Raw genomic sequence first — 17390 nt, 5'->3', positions numbered from 1 at the left:
AAAGTCCACTGGCTCAGCACTTTGCCTTGTTCTTGGTTAAGATCAATCTGGACAAAATAGAAAGTAATTACTAACTCGGGCTGGGATCCAGTCTCTGAAATCTCTTAGCAAGCTCCTGATTTCAGCCACAATGTTGTGAAGATGTAGTAAAGGATGTGTAGTGCTTCCCGAGTAGAAGTAGGAAAATTTTGTTGGTGACTCATCCCAGAGCTATGCTCATTTACCTTGTAGCTAACTCAAGCATGGGAAAGGCAGTGTCATGGAAACAAGTAACATTATTCCTCCTTTGGATTGCTGAGTTTATTAGGCCCTGGTGGAGCTGATTCTGTTGTTTTTGATTTTGCAGTTCTGTACTGGGATTTTTGTGCTTTATTTACATTGCTTAAGCACAAGTGTATCATGAATATCCTAGCATAATTAGGGCATCAATAATCAAAAAATAAACTGAGGATAAACAAATCATTTAAAATTCCAATGAATTAATAAAAGGCAATGCCAAACTCAAGGCAGATTGCCATATTAATGCTGACTAATACCACTAAACAATAAATCTGCAAGAATTAGTGTCTTCATTTTATAAACAAAATGGACTAATTGCAGTTGAAAGTTAAGTCCTATTACCTGAACATAGTTGTCAATACCTTCCTTAATGACATGCTTTATGCTGTTAAGCATCATCTCTTCAACTTGCAAAAGCCATTTCTCCACCATACCCTGAAATGGAGAAACCATAAAAAACTTAATTCTTAAAAGATTTGAGACACTAATGGGCTGATTTTATAAAACTGATTAATGTCAGGAATGCATACCAGGAAATCATGGGGATGCTCCCCACAATTTTCCAACCATTAAAATTAATGGGGAGCACACCCAAAATTTCCCACTGCGTGTTCCCAGCAGGTGAGGTTCCCCACCGGAAGCACAATCTTGTGTAATTGGCCCTTGGATTTTCTGGCCCTTCATAGTCAATGGGGTGATATTGAACTAATTTCAGAAGTGGTGTCATGCAACTCAAAGCAATCCTTCACATAGCTCTAAATATTTAAAATATTTTTTTTTAAACATTGCCTGGATGCATAATGAGTTAGCACATAACCTTTTACCTCATTTTGAATCCATCCTATAGGATAAAGGGCTCCATTCTCCCTCTGGCTTTAAGGGCACTAAGTCAAATGAGTTTGGCGGTCTCAACCCACAGATTCACAGCTAGAAATTGAATGCATTTTTGCACCAATTTGCAGTCCCACTTAGAGATTAGAACAGTGGTTCACATGAGGGATAGAAAAAAATTCACTCTAGGTGCCTTTAAGATTGATGAGGCCTTTAATGACTGAAATTTAGTTCTCAGCTTGACTCTAGTTGTGCATTTCTCATTTCCTGGGATTTAATAAATAATACTAAAGAAACAAACAAACTCACAGTTTTGCTACGGCATACCTTAACCAGTCAGGAGAACCATGATGTCAGATATAAAATGCCCAAATTACTAGCAGCTGTGAACAATAAAGGCCTGGATATTCTTGGAAAGTTTGGCATAACTATGGCATAAGAGTGGAATTGTGTCGTTACCCTGCCGCCACCCCCCACCACCCAGAAGAGTTGAAAAAAGTTTTTTTTTTAAATTTTCATTCATTTATAATTTAAAAATACTTTTTTTTTTAAAGTTTAGTTTATTTTTAGCCCCGTAAAAAAACTTTAATTATTTTTTCAAAAAATTAAACTTTTGTTTAAAGTATTTAATTTAATGCAATTTTAACTCATTTTAAAAATGTGATTTAAAAAAAGAATGTACTTAATGTTTTAGTGTCTTTTTGGGGTGATCTCCATTCATACTCTTGACAGGTCTATCTGTCAAAAGTATGAAGGGAGATTTCCCTTCTCCTATTGGCTGGCCTGGCCCACGTGATCTCAGGGACGCTTGCGAACTGCATGTGCCCCTGGGATACGTGGGCCCTGTGCATTTCGACTGTGGAGAGGCCCAGGAGCGGAAGTGTCCAGACCTCGGGAGCCCTCAGGTAAGAGCGTAGATTTTTTTCCGATAGGAGGCATCCGCACGCAGGAAGCCTCCTATCGGAAATTATGGGCCTGTACATCTAATCATGCTGCATTATATATTCAATTAAAATTACAATATTATCCAAATGAATTAGGCTCCTGCATCCTTAGTCATAATGAATATTTAGAAAATATAACAGTTTGTGGAACTCTGAAATTTACCTTTAACATTACAATTTAAACAAAAAAATTCTGTTTTAGAAAAATCAGAGAAAACAAAGATATATAGAATGGTCAAAAATAAAAAAAGTTTGATTGAATAAGTATCAGACAAATATTTTCTTTGGGGAAAATCAAATGAAATTTGAGGAGTGATTTAGTAATTGTTTAAAAAAGGTTAACGTTAAAAGAAATATTAACCATTAGTCTTCTTGTATTTTGTAAAAAAAAAGCGACCCGTGTCTATATTTTGGATTGTTCCATAATCATTGAGGAGCAATTAAGATGCATGGGAAGCAAATGTGTACCTTCGCTTTTCCTGGGTAGATAGTTTTAACAAATGGAACAATTTCGTTTTCAGAGCTGATCATTCCTATTATTTGAAGCTGATCGGTGAATTGAAGTTTTGCTATCCCTTCAAAGCATTTCTTCAGATGTGGCTGAACTCTAAGCGGGTCTTTGGTTTCTGAGAGAATCTCAAGCAGCTCATCATTGGACAAGAAAAAGAACCTGGAGTGAAAAGCAAGAGCTCAAGTCAGAGAGTACAAGCAAATAAAGGCTTTAGTTCAATCTGATAGTTTAACTAAAAGGTGACCATACCCAGTCATTTTTACCTATTAATTCTCCCACTCTGCCCAACTCCCCTTTTTTTGCCCCAAGGCCAGTGTTTTAAAAAAAATGGCTCCAGTTCATAGAATATTTTCAAAGAGAATGCTGGTCTGTGTCTACCATGAAAATTTTTGGAGGACAGATATAAATGGGCCCTGAAGTATTGAGAGGGCAGCTTAGCACATGCTTCTGAATAGAGCTCTCTCGTTGGCAGTAGTTTTGAAGTTTAAGTGAGACAATGTAAACAGGGTACTGCTAAGTTGCATCAAAATCCATCAAGTCTCTTCTGTGTAAGCGAAGTTTACTTTTACAACATAAATGGTGAAAAACAAACAAAAGATTACAGAATATCCCAAAAATATATATATCTTTTTGAAATATTTCAATAAGAATTTCCCCTATATCTAAAACTAGCTGGGGGAGCCCGGCTTTGCCAGGGCTGTTTTGGGCCGGGCGGTTTAAATCGAGTCCCAGGCTTCGGGGCCTGTCTGTCTGTCCCTGTGTGAATCTGCTGCCGGGCAACATTTCTACCTTTTAATAGCTTCAAAGATGAAAGTGAAAGTACTTATAAAACGTTTTTGGTAAATGTTATGTAATTTTTAAAAGAGATACTAACTTTTTCGAAGCTGAATTAGCAGATTTTGAGCTGGAAGTAGTGAAGCAATGGCTGCCCGATGCCTGAGTTGAAAAGCATTAGTCCCGCCCACAGACGCAGCGATTGGCCAACCATCAGGCGACTGAACTGTAGGATTGGTCAATCGTGCCGGCACAGGATTGGTCGACCTTGACGTCAGTCAATCAATGCTATTAGCAGATAATGAGTTTAATTTTGAAGGTTTTTTGCATAACGCGCGAACAATTTTTGTCCGACCAAAAAGTAAATACGCTTATGACGGTTCTGGAATCGTAAACTTTCTTTTGATGTAACACACGTGTAGGTACGCTCTATAACTTTCGAGTTTATTGAAGACAGACAGACAGACGGAATGACAGACAGAAGTATCCTTTTATATATATAAGATAGATACTGCCACTTCTTTTATATTTAAACGCAAAAGAAATACCTGCAGTGTATTTTAAAAGGATCCATTACCTTGGGAAATAGAGTCTTTTCTTCTCCAGGTATAAATTAAGTCCTTTCTGGATGTCCTCTAAAAGAATATTAGCCTCCAGCAGCCTTTCTAGCATATTTGGCTGAGCCGTAGCTACCAAAACCCGGGTATCTTTTACCTTGCAACAAAACAATCAAACGCAGTGTAAGAAAGTACTGCTCTTAATTCTGCATAACTATACCTCCTTCACAACAGATTAAAGGTTATACATTTTCAGAACATAGAATTTAATCTTACACTATAAGGGATCGCGCACCCAAAAAAATTAGAGGGAGCATTGCTTGGAGGTGATTATGTTCCCATGCGCCTGCTGCCCTTGTCCTTCTAGGTGGTAGAGGTCGCGGGTTTGGGAGGTGCTGTCGAAGTAGCCTTCATGAGTTTCGGCAGTGCATCTTGTAGACGGTACATACTGCAGCCACGGTTCACCGGTGGAGGAGGATGTGGATGTTTCAGGTGGTGGATGGGGTGCTAATCAAGCAGACTGCTTTGTCCTGGATGGTGTCGAGCTTCGAGTGTTGTGGAGCTGCACTCATCCAGGCAAGTGGAGAGTATTCCATCACACTCCTGGCTTGTGCCTTGTAGATGGTGGAGAGGCTTTAAGGAGTCAGGGGCTGAGACACTTGCCACAGAATACCCAGCCTCTGATCTGCTCTTGTTGTCACAATATTTATGTGGCTGGTCCAGTTAAGTTTCTGGTCAATGGTGACCCCCCAGAATATTGATGGTGAGGGATTCTGCGATGGTAATGCCGTTGAATGTCCAGGGACGGTGGTTAGATGCTTGCTTTTTGGAGATAGTCACTGCCTGGCACTTGTGTGGCGCAAATGTTACCTGCCACTTAGCCCAAGCCTGAATGTCATCCAGGCCTTGTTGCATGCGGGCATGGACTGCTTCAGTACCAGGAGTTGAGAATGGCACTGAACACTGTGCAGTCATCAGCGAACATCCCCATTTCTGACCTTCTGTTGGAGGGAAGGTCATTGATGAAGCAGCTGAAGATGGTTGGGCCTAGGACACTGCCCTGAGGAACACCTGCAGCAATGTCCTGGGGCTGTGATGATTGACCTCCAACCACCACAACCATCTTCCTTTGTGTTAGGTATGACTCCAACCAGTGGAGAGTTTTCCCTCTGATTCCCATTGACTTCAGTTTTACTAGGGCTCCTTGATACCACACTCGGTCAAATGCTGCGTTGATGTCAAGGACAGTCAGTCACTCTCACCTCACCTCTGGAACTCAGCTCCTTTATCCATGTTTGGACCAAGACTGTAATGAGGTCTGGAGCCAAATGGTCCTGGCGGAACCCAAACTGGGCATCAGGTTATTGGTGAGCAAGTGCTACTTGATAGCACTGTCGACGACACCTTCCATCACTTTGCTAGTGATTGAAAGTAAACTGATGGGGCTGTATTTGGCCGGATTGGATTTGTCCTGCTTTTTGTGGACAGAACATACCTGGGCAGTTTTCCACATTGTCGGATAGATGCCAGTGTTATAGCTGTACTGGAACAGCTTGGCTAGAGGCGCGGCTAGTTCTGGAGCACAAGACTTCAGCATGACAGCTGGGATGTTGTCGGGGCCCACAGCGTTTGCTGTATTCAGTGCGCTCAGTTTCTGATATCACGTGGAGTGAATCGAATTGGCTGAAGACTGGTTTCTGTGGTGGTGGGGACCTCAGGAGGTCCCATGCATGTAGTCGTATGCTGAAACATTCATCAGGTTGGTACCTCATTTTCAGGCACACCCGGTGCTGCTCCTGGCATGCTCTTCTACACTCCTCATTGAACCAGGGTAGGTCGTCTGACTTGATAATGGTAGAGTGAGAGATATGCCGGGCCATGAGGTTACAGATTGTGGTGGGATACAATTATGCTGCTGCTGATAGCCCAGTTTTGAACTGCTAGATCTGTTCTGAATCCATCCTATTTAGCAAGGTGGTAGTGCCACACAACACGATGGGGTGATGTCCTCAGTGTGAAGATGGGATTTTGTCTCCACAAGCACTGTACATTGGTCACTCCTGCCAATACTGTCATGTCCTCAATGATGGTGGAGCCCAGCACATTAGTGCAAAAGACAAGGCTGAAGCGTTTGCAACCATCTTCAGCCAGAAGTGCCGAGTGGATGATCCATACTGGCCTACTCCTGAGGTCCCCACCATCACAAAAGCCAGTCTTCAGCCAATTCGATTCACTCCACGTGATGTCAAGAAACGGCTGAGTGCACTAGATACGGCAAAGACTATGGGCCCCGGCTACCGTGCTGAAGACTTGTGCTCCAGAACTAGCCGCGCCTTTAGCCAAGCTGTTCCAGTACAGCTACAACATTGGCATCAATCCGACAATGTGGAAAACTGCCCAGGTATGTCCTGTCCACAAAAAGCAGGACAAATCCAACCCGGCCAATTACCGCCCCATCAGTCTACCCTCAATCATCAGCAAAGTGATGGAAGGTGTCGTCGACAGTGCTATCAAGCAACACTTACTCACCAATAACCTGCTCACGGATGCCCCAGTTTGGGTTCCGCCAAGACCACTTGGCTCCCGACCTCATTACAGCCTTGGTCCAAACATGGATAAAAGAGCTGAATTCCAGAGGTGAGGGGAGAGTGACTGCCCTTGACATCAAGGCAGCATTTGACTGAGTGTGGCATCAAGGAGCCCTAGTAAAACTGAAGTCAATGGGAATCAGGGGGAAAACGCTCCACTGTCTGGAGTCATACCTAACATAAAGGAAGATGGTTGTGGTGGTTGAAGTTCAATCATCACAGCCCCAGGATATCGCTGCAGGAGTTCCTCAGGGCTGTGTCCTAGTCCCAACCATCTTCAGCTGCTTCATCAATGACCTTCCTTCCAACATAAGGTCAGAAATGGGGATGTTCGCTGATGACTGCACAGTGTTGAGCGCCATTCACAACTTCTCAGATAATGAAGCAGTCCATGCCCGCATGCAACAAGACCTGGACGACGTTCAGGCTTGGGCTGATAAGTGGCAGGTAACATTCGCGCCACAGAAGTGCCAGGCAATTGTAACGATCAATAACATATGTAAGAAGTCACACAACAACAGGTTATAGTCCAACAGCTTTATTTGAAATCACAAGCTTTCGGAGCGCTGCTCCTTCGTCAGGTGAAGTGGAGAAATGCATAAAGACACAGCTTATATAGTCAGAGAATCATGTCAGATGTTTACAGGTAATGTTTCCAACTGCCATTTATCACACCTCGGCAGAGAGATAATCACAGCAATCAAAGGTGTGAATGGTGTCCAAACAGGTCAGTTGAAGGCTGCGAAGAACATGGCGTAGTTTCTCCGCTCCGGGGAAGTACTGGATGACGAAGGGTACTCTGTTGGTTGTGTCCCATGTTTGTCTTCTGAGGAGGTCTATGCGATTTTTCGCTGTGGCCCGTCGGAACTGTCGATCGACGAGTCGAGCGTCATATCCCGTTCTTACAAGGGCGTCTTTCAGTGTCTGTAGGTGTCCATCGCGTTCCTCCTCGTCTGAGCAGATCCTGTGTATACGCAGTTTTCCTGACAGACCTGTTTGGACACCATTCACACCTTTGATTGCTGTGATTATCTCTCTGCCGAGGTGTGATAAATGGCAGTTGGAAACATTACCTGTAAACATCTGACATGATTCTCTGACTATATAAGCTGTGTCTTTATGCATTTCTCCACTTCACCTGACGAAGGAGCAGCGCTCCGAAAGCTTGTGATTTCAAATAAAGCTGTTGGACTATAACCTGGTGTTGCGTGACTTCTTACATTTGTCCACCCCAGTCCAACTCCGGCATCTCCACACCATGATCAATAACATGTCATTCTATAGTGGACACTAGGTGAAGCTGTAGAGCTGGATATAGCTGTATGTACAAGACTACACTACCCAGCTATATATATATTAAGACTACATTACCCATGAGGCACTAGTACCCACAAGGCAACAGTCAAGATGGCAGCCTACACACAGGAGCACACATGCTGCATCTCTACAGATACTGTACCTAGAGAACGTGTACTGAATAAATGACTAGCTAGAAGCTAGCTGTGTTCATAATAAGAATGTCTATTTATTAATAAACATAACATGGTACCAGGGTGGTGAAGATCTGCTGAAAATTGTGAAAAGCGACATGGAGAATTTGAAGCCACCAGAGCGTTTGAATCTCGAGGGAAATGTCGACTACAATTGGCGGATTTTTAAACAACAATTCGAACTCTACATTGCAGCCATCGGATTCGGTACGAAGCCAGATGCAAGGAAGATAGCGTTGCTGCTCACGGTTGCAGGCCCACAGGTGATAGAGGTATTTAATACATTTGTATTTAATCCAGCGGAGAACAGAGAAAAATTAGAAGATGTGCGAAAAAAATTTGATGCACATTGCTCTCCCAAAAAGAATGAGACGTATGAAAGATACATCTTCCGTTCTCGGACACAGCAACAAAATGAGACTTTTGTTAGCTTTATAACTGATCTGAAACTGAAAGCACAGACATATAATTTCTCTGAGCTGAAATCATCCATGATTCGTGACCAGATTGTGTTTGGTATTCATGATAAAAAAGTCAGGGAACGTCTGTTGAGAGAAACCGAACTAAATTTGGAAAATGCAGTGAAAATATGCCAAGCCAGTGAGCTAGCTCGAAAGCATGCGAAGACTTTCAGTGAAATCAATAATGATGCGATTGTAGTAAGTGCTGCTGTCAGTGCTGTGTCCTACAAAGGGAAGAAACATGGGCAGGACAGAAATGCAAAGCAATCGGAGGATGACATTTTTAATTGTAAACGCTGTGGTTACAAACACCAGTTAAGACAATGCCCAGCATTTGGAAAAATGTGCACAAAGTGTAATGGAAAGAATCACTTTGCCAAACAATGCTTTTCAAAAGTAAAAACAATGAAAGGGCAACAAGTTAATGTGATTGAGGACACTGATTTAAGTGAGACATTTATTGTAGGAATGGTGTCATGTGACGATATCAAAAAAGATACAGAAAATGTGCAGCCCTCAGAAATGGACAATGCTGAACATAAAGTCAATGCAGTAAAAGTGGACAAATGGATGATCCCACTGCAGATAAATGGAGCATTAGTTACATTGAAACTGGACACTGGGGCAAAAGCAAACTTAATCAGTATGAGTGACATAAAAAATATGAAAGAAAAGCCCAAAATACAGAAAAAGTCAGTACTACTGAAGAGCTATAATGGACAGAAAATAGATAGCTTAGGTGTATGCAGACTTAAAGTGACAGTCAAAGACAAAGTGCATCATCTCATGTTTTCTGTTGTGGCTGAAAGACTTGATTCGATACTAGGTGACAAAGCTTGTGAAGACTTAGAACTGGTCAAGAGAGTTTACCATATAAACTGTGCCATAAGCAGACCAGATGACTCAGGTGATGAAGCAGAGAGCCCATCAAGGATGAAAAGGCCAAAGGGTATCCATGTCTTCAAAAAGCCTAGTTTCTCCAAGAAGAAAAAGACTTTAAGGTCAAAGAGAAGCCAAAGGAAGAAAAGTCCAAAGATATAACCGCAGCAGATGTTGTTAAGCACACAGAATCACAGAATCCCCACAGTGCAGATAGAGGCCATTTCAGCCCATCGAGCCTGCACCGACACATATCCCACCCGATCACCGTAACCCCTACACCAACACATATCCCACCCTATCCCTGTAACCCCCCGAACACTAAGGGTCAATTTATCATAGCCAATCAACCTAACCCGCACATCTTTGGACTGTGGGAGGAAACCGGAGCACCCGGAGAAAACCCACGCAAACACGGGGAGAATGTGCAAACTCCACACAGACAGTCGCCCGAGGCCGGATTCGAACCCGGGTCCCTGGCGCTGTGAGGCAACAGTGCAGTGGAAAGAGAAAAAGTAAAAGAAGAAGCCTGCACCAGAGCAGGAAGCAGTTCCGGTGGATACTCCTTCTTCCCTCAGGCCAATCTTTGGTGTTCCATTAGCTGAGGCTGCTGAGAGGACTATGCTGTATGATGGGATCCAGCTGCCAGCAGTTTTGAGAGTGCATTGACTACATTGAGAGTTATGGCATGAAGAGTGAAGGAAACACTGAAACCCTCTCCAAGCAAAGATCGCAAGGAGACCTCGATCTATACAAGAGCAAATTGATGACAATGCCGCAACTGCATCTTGTCATTCACCGCCAGAACAATCTCATGAAGACACATCAGACTTACCCATGTTGAGAAGATCCACACGTGAAGTAAAAGAGCCTGATAGACTTAATCTTTGAGTACAATGTAAAGCTTTGAAAATGTGTTGACTGTTTTGAAAATGTTTATGTTTATAGAGCACTAACAAAAGTGTTACTGATATTATCTTTATTGTTTTCTTGAAAGTTGATTGATATTGATTTTGTTAAACCTCAAAGAAAGGGGGATGTAACAATCAATAACATGTCATTCTATAGTGGACACTAGGTGGAGCTGTAGAGCTGGATATAGCTGTATGTACAAGACTACACTACCCAGCTATATATATATTAAGACTACATTACCCATGAGGCACTAGTACCCACAAGGCAACAGTCAAGATGGCAGCCTATACACAGGAGCACACATGCTGCATCTCTACAGATACTGTACCTAGAGAACGTGTACTGAATAAATGACTAGCTAGAAGCTAGCTGTGTTCATAATAAGAGTGTCTATTTATTAATGAACATAACAGCAATGACTATCTTCAATAAGTGAGAGTCTAACCACCTCCCCATGACATTCAACAGTATTACCATTGCCGAATCCCACACCATCAACATCCTGGAGGGTCACCATTGACCAGAAACTTAACTGGACTAGCCACATAAATACTGTGGCAACAAGAGCAGGTCAGAGGCTAGGTATTCTGCGGCGAGTGTCTCACCTCCTGACTCCCCAAAGCCTTTCCACCATCTATAAGGCACAAGTAAATAGTGCAACGGAATATTCTCCACTTGCCTGGATGAGTGCAGCTCCAACAACACTCAAGAAGCTCAACACCATCCAGGACAAAGCAGCCCACTTAATTAGCATCCCATCCACCACCTTAAACATTCACTCCCTCCACCACCGGCGTACCGTGGCTGCAGTGTGTACCATCTACAAGGTGCATTGCAGCAATTCGCCAAGTCTTCTTCGGCAGCACCTCCTAAACCCGCGACCTCTTCCACCTAGAAGGTCAAGGGCAGCAGGCGCATGGGAACACCAGCACCTCCAAGTTCCCCTGACTTAGAAGTATATCACCGATCCTTCATCGTCGCTTTGTCAAAATCCTGGAACTCCCTCCCTAACAGCACTGTGGGAGTACCTTCACCAGACAGACTGCAACAGTTCAAGGTGGCGGCTCTCCACCACCTTCTGCATTTTGATGCTGTTGGGCAATTAGGGATGGGCAATGAATGCTGGCCTTGCCAGCGACACCCACATCCCATAAACAAATTTTAAAAAAACAGGACAGATGCATCTGCGACAGGTAGATTGGTGAGGATGAAGTCAAGTAGATTTTTCCCTCATGTTGGTTCTCACCACTTGCCGCAAGCCCAGTCCTGCAACTATGTCCTTCAGGACTTGGCCAGCTCGGTCAGTAGTGGTGCTACCAAGCCACTCTTGGTGACAGACACTGAAGTCCCCCACTCAAGAGTACATTCAATGCCCTTCCTACCCTCAGTGCTTCTTCCAAGTGGTGTTCAACATGGAGGAATACTGATTCAACAGCTGAGGGTGGGCGGTAGGTGGTAATCAGCAAGAGTTTTCCTTGCCCAATGTTTGACCTAATGAACAAGGAATTGTGGGAGAGACAATTACAAAGCTGTGTAGCAGTGAGGCATTCAAAGACATAAGGAAGAAAGGGAAGTTAAGTATAGTGCAGCAGTCGAAAAGGACAGGGTGGGGGTTCACGGTGGGCTTTTTGGGGAGGGCATGATGACAGCAGTTTTAAAGGGGAGGTAAATGGTGGCTTGTTAGGATTTGGACTTCTTCCCAACATTTGTATTCAAGGAAAAAGGTACTTTCCATAAACATACCAAGTCTCCTATTTGATGCACGATGAAGCTCAGCTTCCATCACACTTGTTGACTATATAGGGTCAATTTTCAACTCTATCACCTGCCGTTAACGGGGTGGCAACAGCATCAAAATGCAGTCAGTAGCCTTATCGCCTCCTTAACACGGACAAAGGCAGCAGCAACATTTTGAATGTGGCCCACCGCTGTGTGCCAGAAGCGCCCTCCTGTCTCTGCTGGTTGGCCCCAGTTTCTATCCCACCAAGTGAAAGAGGGTACTTTTTGGAAAAGGGAAGGGAGAAAAAAATCAGAGGGCAAGTGGATGTACTCGCCCCTTCCTTTACCTCCTGTAGTGTCCAGTTCAGCATTGGCATTGATTGACAAAGACACGCGAACAGACGTTGGGAACGAAAATGAATGGGAGGAAAACAGAAATTAACTTACAAAATGGGAAATAGGAAAGTAAACACAAGAAAAAGTTAAAATATTTTGATTATAATAATTGGCAGCTTCCCCCATCACTTACAGCTCAGTGTTAGTTTGTAGTAAAAGTGCAGAGAAAAACTGGAAAGCCAGACATTGCTTCCAAAGCTTCCTGCATTATCCAAGGTTTAGGCCTCCATGGATGAAAAAGGAGATCCCTAACATTTACTTATTAGCCTGTCCTGAATTTAGTGTTAATTTTCTTCAGTTCAAAACTTAAGTTCCTAAACTAAATGGACGATTTACTTACTGCTTCCATCATAATGTCTCTCCAGTAGCCGTCTACAATACCAAATTTCCGACCTCCTTCCGGCATTTGAGCAATGATATCCTCTGAACTAAAGATAGGCTCTAGGTACAGCCAGGTGGCCTGGCATTTTAACCAGGCATCTAAAATATTCTGCATTAGGACCAGCTTTTCCTCCCATAGCTAGATAATTGAAAATGGCATACAACATAAAAATCATTAGGACTACTTAATGTAACAATTAAGTTATAAAGAAGACTCTGTCACATCTACCATGCTTGTAGGAATTAGATTTTTTTTTTTTTTTTTAAAAGAACATATTTTACGATAAACATAGAAAATAGGAGCAGGAGTAGGTCATTTGGCCCCTCGAGCCTGCTCCGCCATTTAATGAGATCATGGCTGATCATCCAAATTCAGTACCCTGTCCCTGCTTTCTCCCCATATCCCTTGATCCCTTTAGCCTCAAGAAATATATCTAACTCCTTCTTGAATATATTTAATGAATTGGCCTCAACTGCCTTTTGTGGTAGAGAATTCCACAGGTTCACCACTCTCTGGGTGAAGAAATTCCTCCTCATCTCTGTCCTAAATGGCTTACCCCTTATCTTTAGATTGTGACCCCTGGTTCTGGACTCCCCGACCATCGGGAACATCCTTCCTGCATCTAGTCTGTCTAGTCCTGTTAGAATTTTATAAGGTTCAATGAGATCCCCTCTCATTCTTCTAAGCTCCAGCAAATATAAGCCCAATCGACCCAATTTCTCCTCATATGTCAATCCTGCCATCCCAGGTATCAGTCTGGTGAATTTTCGCTGCACTCCCTCCATGGCAAGAACATCCTTCCTCAGATAAGGCGACCAAAACTGCACACAATACTCAAGGTGTGGTCTCACCAAGGCCCTGTACAACTGCAGCAAGACATCCGTGCTCCTGTACTCAAATCCTCTCGCTATGAAGGCCAACATACCATTTGCCTTCTTAACCGCCTGCTGCACCTGCATGCTTACCTTCAGCGACTGGTGCACAAGGACACCCAGGTCTCGTTGCACTTCCCCTTCTCCCAATCTATTGCCATTCAGATAATAATCTGCCTTCCTGTTTTTGCCACCAAAGTGGATAACCTCGCATTTATCCACATTATACTGCATCTGCCATGCATCTGCCCAATCACCCAACCTGTCCAAATCATACTGGAGTTTCTCAGCATCCTCCTCACAGCGCACACGCCCACTCAGCTTTGTGTCGTCTGCAAACTTGGAGATATTACATCTAGTTCCCTCGTTTAGATAATTAATATATATTGTGAGTAGCTGGGGTCCTAGCGCTGATCCCTGCGGTACCCCACTAGTCACTGCCTGCCACTCGGAAAAAGACCCATTTATTCCAACTCTTTGCTTCCTGTCTGCCAACCAGTTCTCTATCCAAGTCAGTACCTTACCCCCAATCCCATGTGCCTTAACTTTACACGCTAATCTCTTATGTGGGACCTTATCGAAAGCCTTCTGAAAGTCCAAATACACCACATCCACTGGTTCTCCCTTATCTATTCTACCAGTTACATCCTCAAAAAATTCCAGTAGATTAGACAAGCACGATTTACCTTTTGTAAATCCATGTTGACTTTGTCCGATCCTATCACTGTTTTCTAAGTGCTCTGCTATTACATCTTTAATAATGGACTCTAGCATTTTCCCCACTACCGATGTCAGGCTTACCGGTCTATAATTCCCCGTTTTCTCTCTGCCACCATTTTTAGAATAGTGGGGTTACATTAGCTACCCTCCAATCCATGGGAACTGTTCCAGAGTCTATAAAATTTTGGAAGATGACCAGCAATACATCTACTATTTCTAGGGCCACTTCCTTAAGTACCCTAGGATGTAGATTATCAGGCCCTGGGATTAATCGGCCTTCAATCCCGTCAATTTCCCTAACACCATTTCCCTACAAATACTGATTTCATTCAGTTCCTCCCTCTCATTAGACCCTATGTTCCCCGACATCTCTGGGAGGTTATTTGTGCCCTCCTTTGTGAAGACAGAACCAACGTATGTATTTAATACGACTGCCATTTCTTTGTTCCCCATTATAAATTCCCCTGATTCTGACTGCAAGGGACCTATGCTTGACTTCAATCTTTTTCTCTTCACATATCTATAGAAGCTTTTACAGTCAGTTTTTATGTTCCCTGAAAGCTTACTCTCATACTCTACTTTTCCCCTCTTAATTAATCCCTTTGTCCTCCTTTGCTGAATCCTAAACTGCTCCCAATCCTCAGGTTTGCTGCTTTTTCTGGCCAATTGATATGTCCTCTCCTTGGATCTTATGCTCTCCCTAATTTCCCTTGTTAGCCACGGTCTAGTCACCTTCTTTGTTTTATTTTTATGCCAAACAGGGATGAACAAATTCTGTAGTTCATCCATGCGATCTTTAAATGTTTGCCATTGCCTATCCACCTTCAACCCTTTAAATAACGTTCCCCAATCCATCCTAGCCAACTCGCGCCTCATACCATCGTAGTTTCCTTTATTTAAATTCAGGACCCTAGTCTCGGAGTCAAATACTTCACTCTCCATCTTAATGAAGAATTCTATCATATTATGATCGTTCTGCCCCAAGGGGCCTCACACAAAAAGATTGCTAATTAATCCTTTCTCATTACATAATACCCAGTCTAAAATGGCCTGATCTCTAGTTGGTTCCTCGACATATTGGTCCAGGAAACCATCCCGTATACACACCAGGAATTCCTCCTCCACAGTATTGTTACTAATTTGGTTAGCTCAATCTATATGTAGATTAAAGTCACCCATGATAACTGCTGTGCCCTTATTGCACACGTCTCTAATTTCCCATTTAATGCCATCCCCAACCACAGCATTACTGTTTGGGAGTCTGTATACAACTCCCACTAATGTTTTCTGCCCCTTGGTATTTCTCAGCTCTACCCATACAGATTCCACATCATCAGAGCTAATATCCTTCCTTACTATTGGGTTAATCGCCTCTTTAACTAGCAATGCTACCCCACCTCCTTTTCCTTTTTGCCTGTCTTTCCTGAATATTGAATGTTGAATTCCCAGCCTTGGTCACCCTGGAGCCATGTCTCCGTAATCCCAATTATATCATATCCGTTTACATCTGTTTGCACAGCTAATTCATCCACCTTATTACGAATGCTCCTTGCATTGACACATAGCCTTCAGGCTTGTTTTTTTAACACTCTTAGACCTTTTAGAATTATTATTTACTGTGGCCATGTTTGATTTAAAACCTTGATTTCTCTGACTGCCACTTTTGCTTTTCTCCTTCCTGTCTTTTGCTTCTATCCTTGCTTCCCTTTCCTCTGTCTCCCTGCACAGGTTCCCAACCCCCTGCCATTTCAGTTTAAACCCTTCCCAACAGCACTAGCAAACACTCCCCCTAGGACATCGGTCCCGGTCCTGCCCAGGTGCAAACCATCCAGTTTATACTGGTCCCACCTCCCCCAGAACCAGTTCCAATGTCCCAGGAATTTGAATCCCTCCCCCTTGCACCATTCCTCTAGCCATGTATTCATCTGAAATATCCTTATATTTCTACTCTGACTAGCACGTGGCACTGGTAGCAATCCTGAGATTACTACCTTTGAGGTCGTATTTTTAAATTTACCTCCTAACTTCCTATATTCAGCTTTTAGGACCTCATCCCGGTTTTTACCTATATCGTTGGTACCTATATACACCACGACAACTGGCTGTTCACCCTCCCCCTCCAGAATGCCCTGCAGCTGCTCAGAGACATCCTTGACCCTTACACCAGGGAGGCAACATACAGGAAACTCTTTTTTATCCGGCACCGACAGGACCGGCGTGGTGCCGGTTTATCAAAAAGTTCGGATTACAGAGAGGTATAGTGAAAGGTACGAGAGCCCCGTACACAGCAACAGATCCAGGCTTCCCTGTTGCTTAGCAACAGGTGCAGGAACCCCGGCCACAAGATCCAGGCATCCCTGTTGCTTAGCAACAGGTGCAGGAACCCTGGTTACACAGCCACAGATCCAGGAACGGCCACTAATATGAAGTAAAACTTACCTGAACCTACTCCTGAATTTTGCCGGTTAACCGAGATTTCCGGTTATTTAGGTGCCGGTAAATCGAGAGTTTCCTGTACCATCCTGAAGTCTCGTTTGCGGCCACAGAATGCAACTTACGAGTTATTGCTGCTATCTAGGCAAACTATATTCAAAAGCTTTAAGCAGTAGTTTGTTATAAAATGCAGAAAACAAAAATCAAAATATGGACCCGAAATTAAAATTTTTACTTTTAATAGCTTTGTGTGTTTAAGTGGCAAATATATCTTTTTAACCCAATTATTTCCATTTGCACTGGAAATCCAAATCTGAAATTAAGATCATTTGCAGGTGTATTTTTACTTATAAAAAAATGTACATGCATTACTTCAGGGGGAAAAGGTCTTAGTGCAGAGTTAGATAAAATTTCAGAGCTAAAGAAGGGCATTCATATTTAGTGTTTGTGTGTTTTCGTTACACCATTCTCCCTTATCCATTTGCTCCTACCTTGCACTCAGCTTCAATAGGTTTGATGTATGGAGATCCACGCATCGTCTGTATTTTAATGACATGATCATCCAGCAGTACCTGGATATCATCCACTGCGGACAGAATACTTACATTCTGAAAACACAGAAGGTTACGTTTACAGCAT

The 17390-nt window shown here is 43.0% G+C and overlaps 1 protein-coding gene across 1 annotated transcript in view; it reads right to left on the bottom strand.

Annotated features, from left to right (window-relative positions):
- Nucleotides 1–17390, bottom strand: part of dnah3 (dynein axonemal heavy chain 3) — a 336640-nt gene that overhangs the window by 181643 nt on the left and 137607 nt on the right. The window contains exons 20-24 of the mRNA XM_086000753.1: nucleotides 17243–17359; nucleotides 12685–12864; nucleotides 3917–4053; nucleotides 2523–2724; nucleotides 622–714 (exon numbers count right to left, since the gene is read on the bottom strand). Of these exons, the coding sequence (XP_085856879.1) occupies nucleotides 622–714; nucleotides 2523–2724; nucleotides 3917–4053; nucleotides 12685–12864; nucleotides 17243–17359 (729 nt within the window). The remainder of the gene's footprint in view (nucleotides 1–621; nucleotides 715–2522; nucleotides 2725–3916; nucleotides 4054–12684; nucleotides 12865–17242; nucleotides 17360–17390) is intronic.

Source organism: Somniosus microcephalus, chromosome 11, assembly GCF_052327205.1.
Source record: "Somniosus microcephalus isolate GS21.2 chromosome 11, FLI_Smic_1.0, whole genome shotgun sequence".
Taxonomy (NCBI): Eukaryota; Metazoa; Chordata; class Chondrichthyes; order Squaliformes; family Somniosidae; genus Somniosus; species Somniosus microcephalus.
Note: the sequence above shows the minus strand (reverse complement) of the source record. Positions and strands in the feature narration are given on the sequence as shown.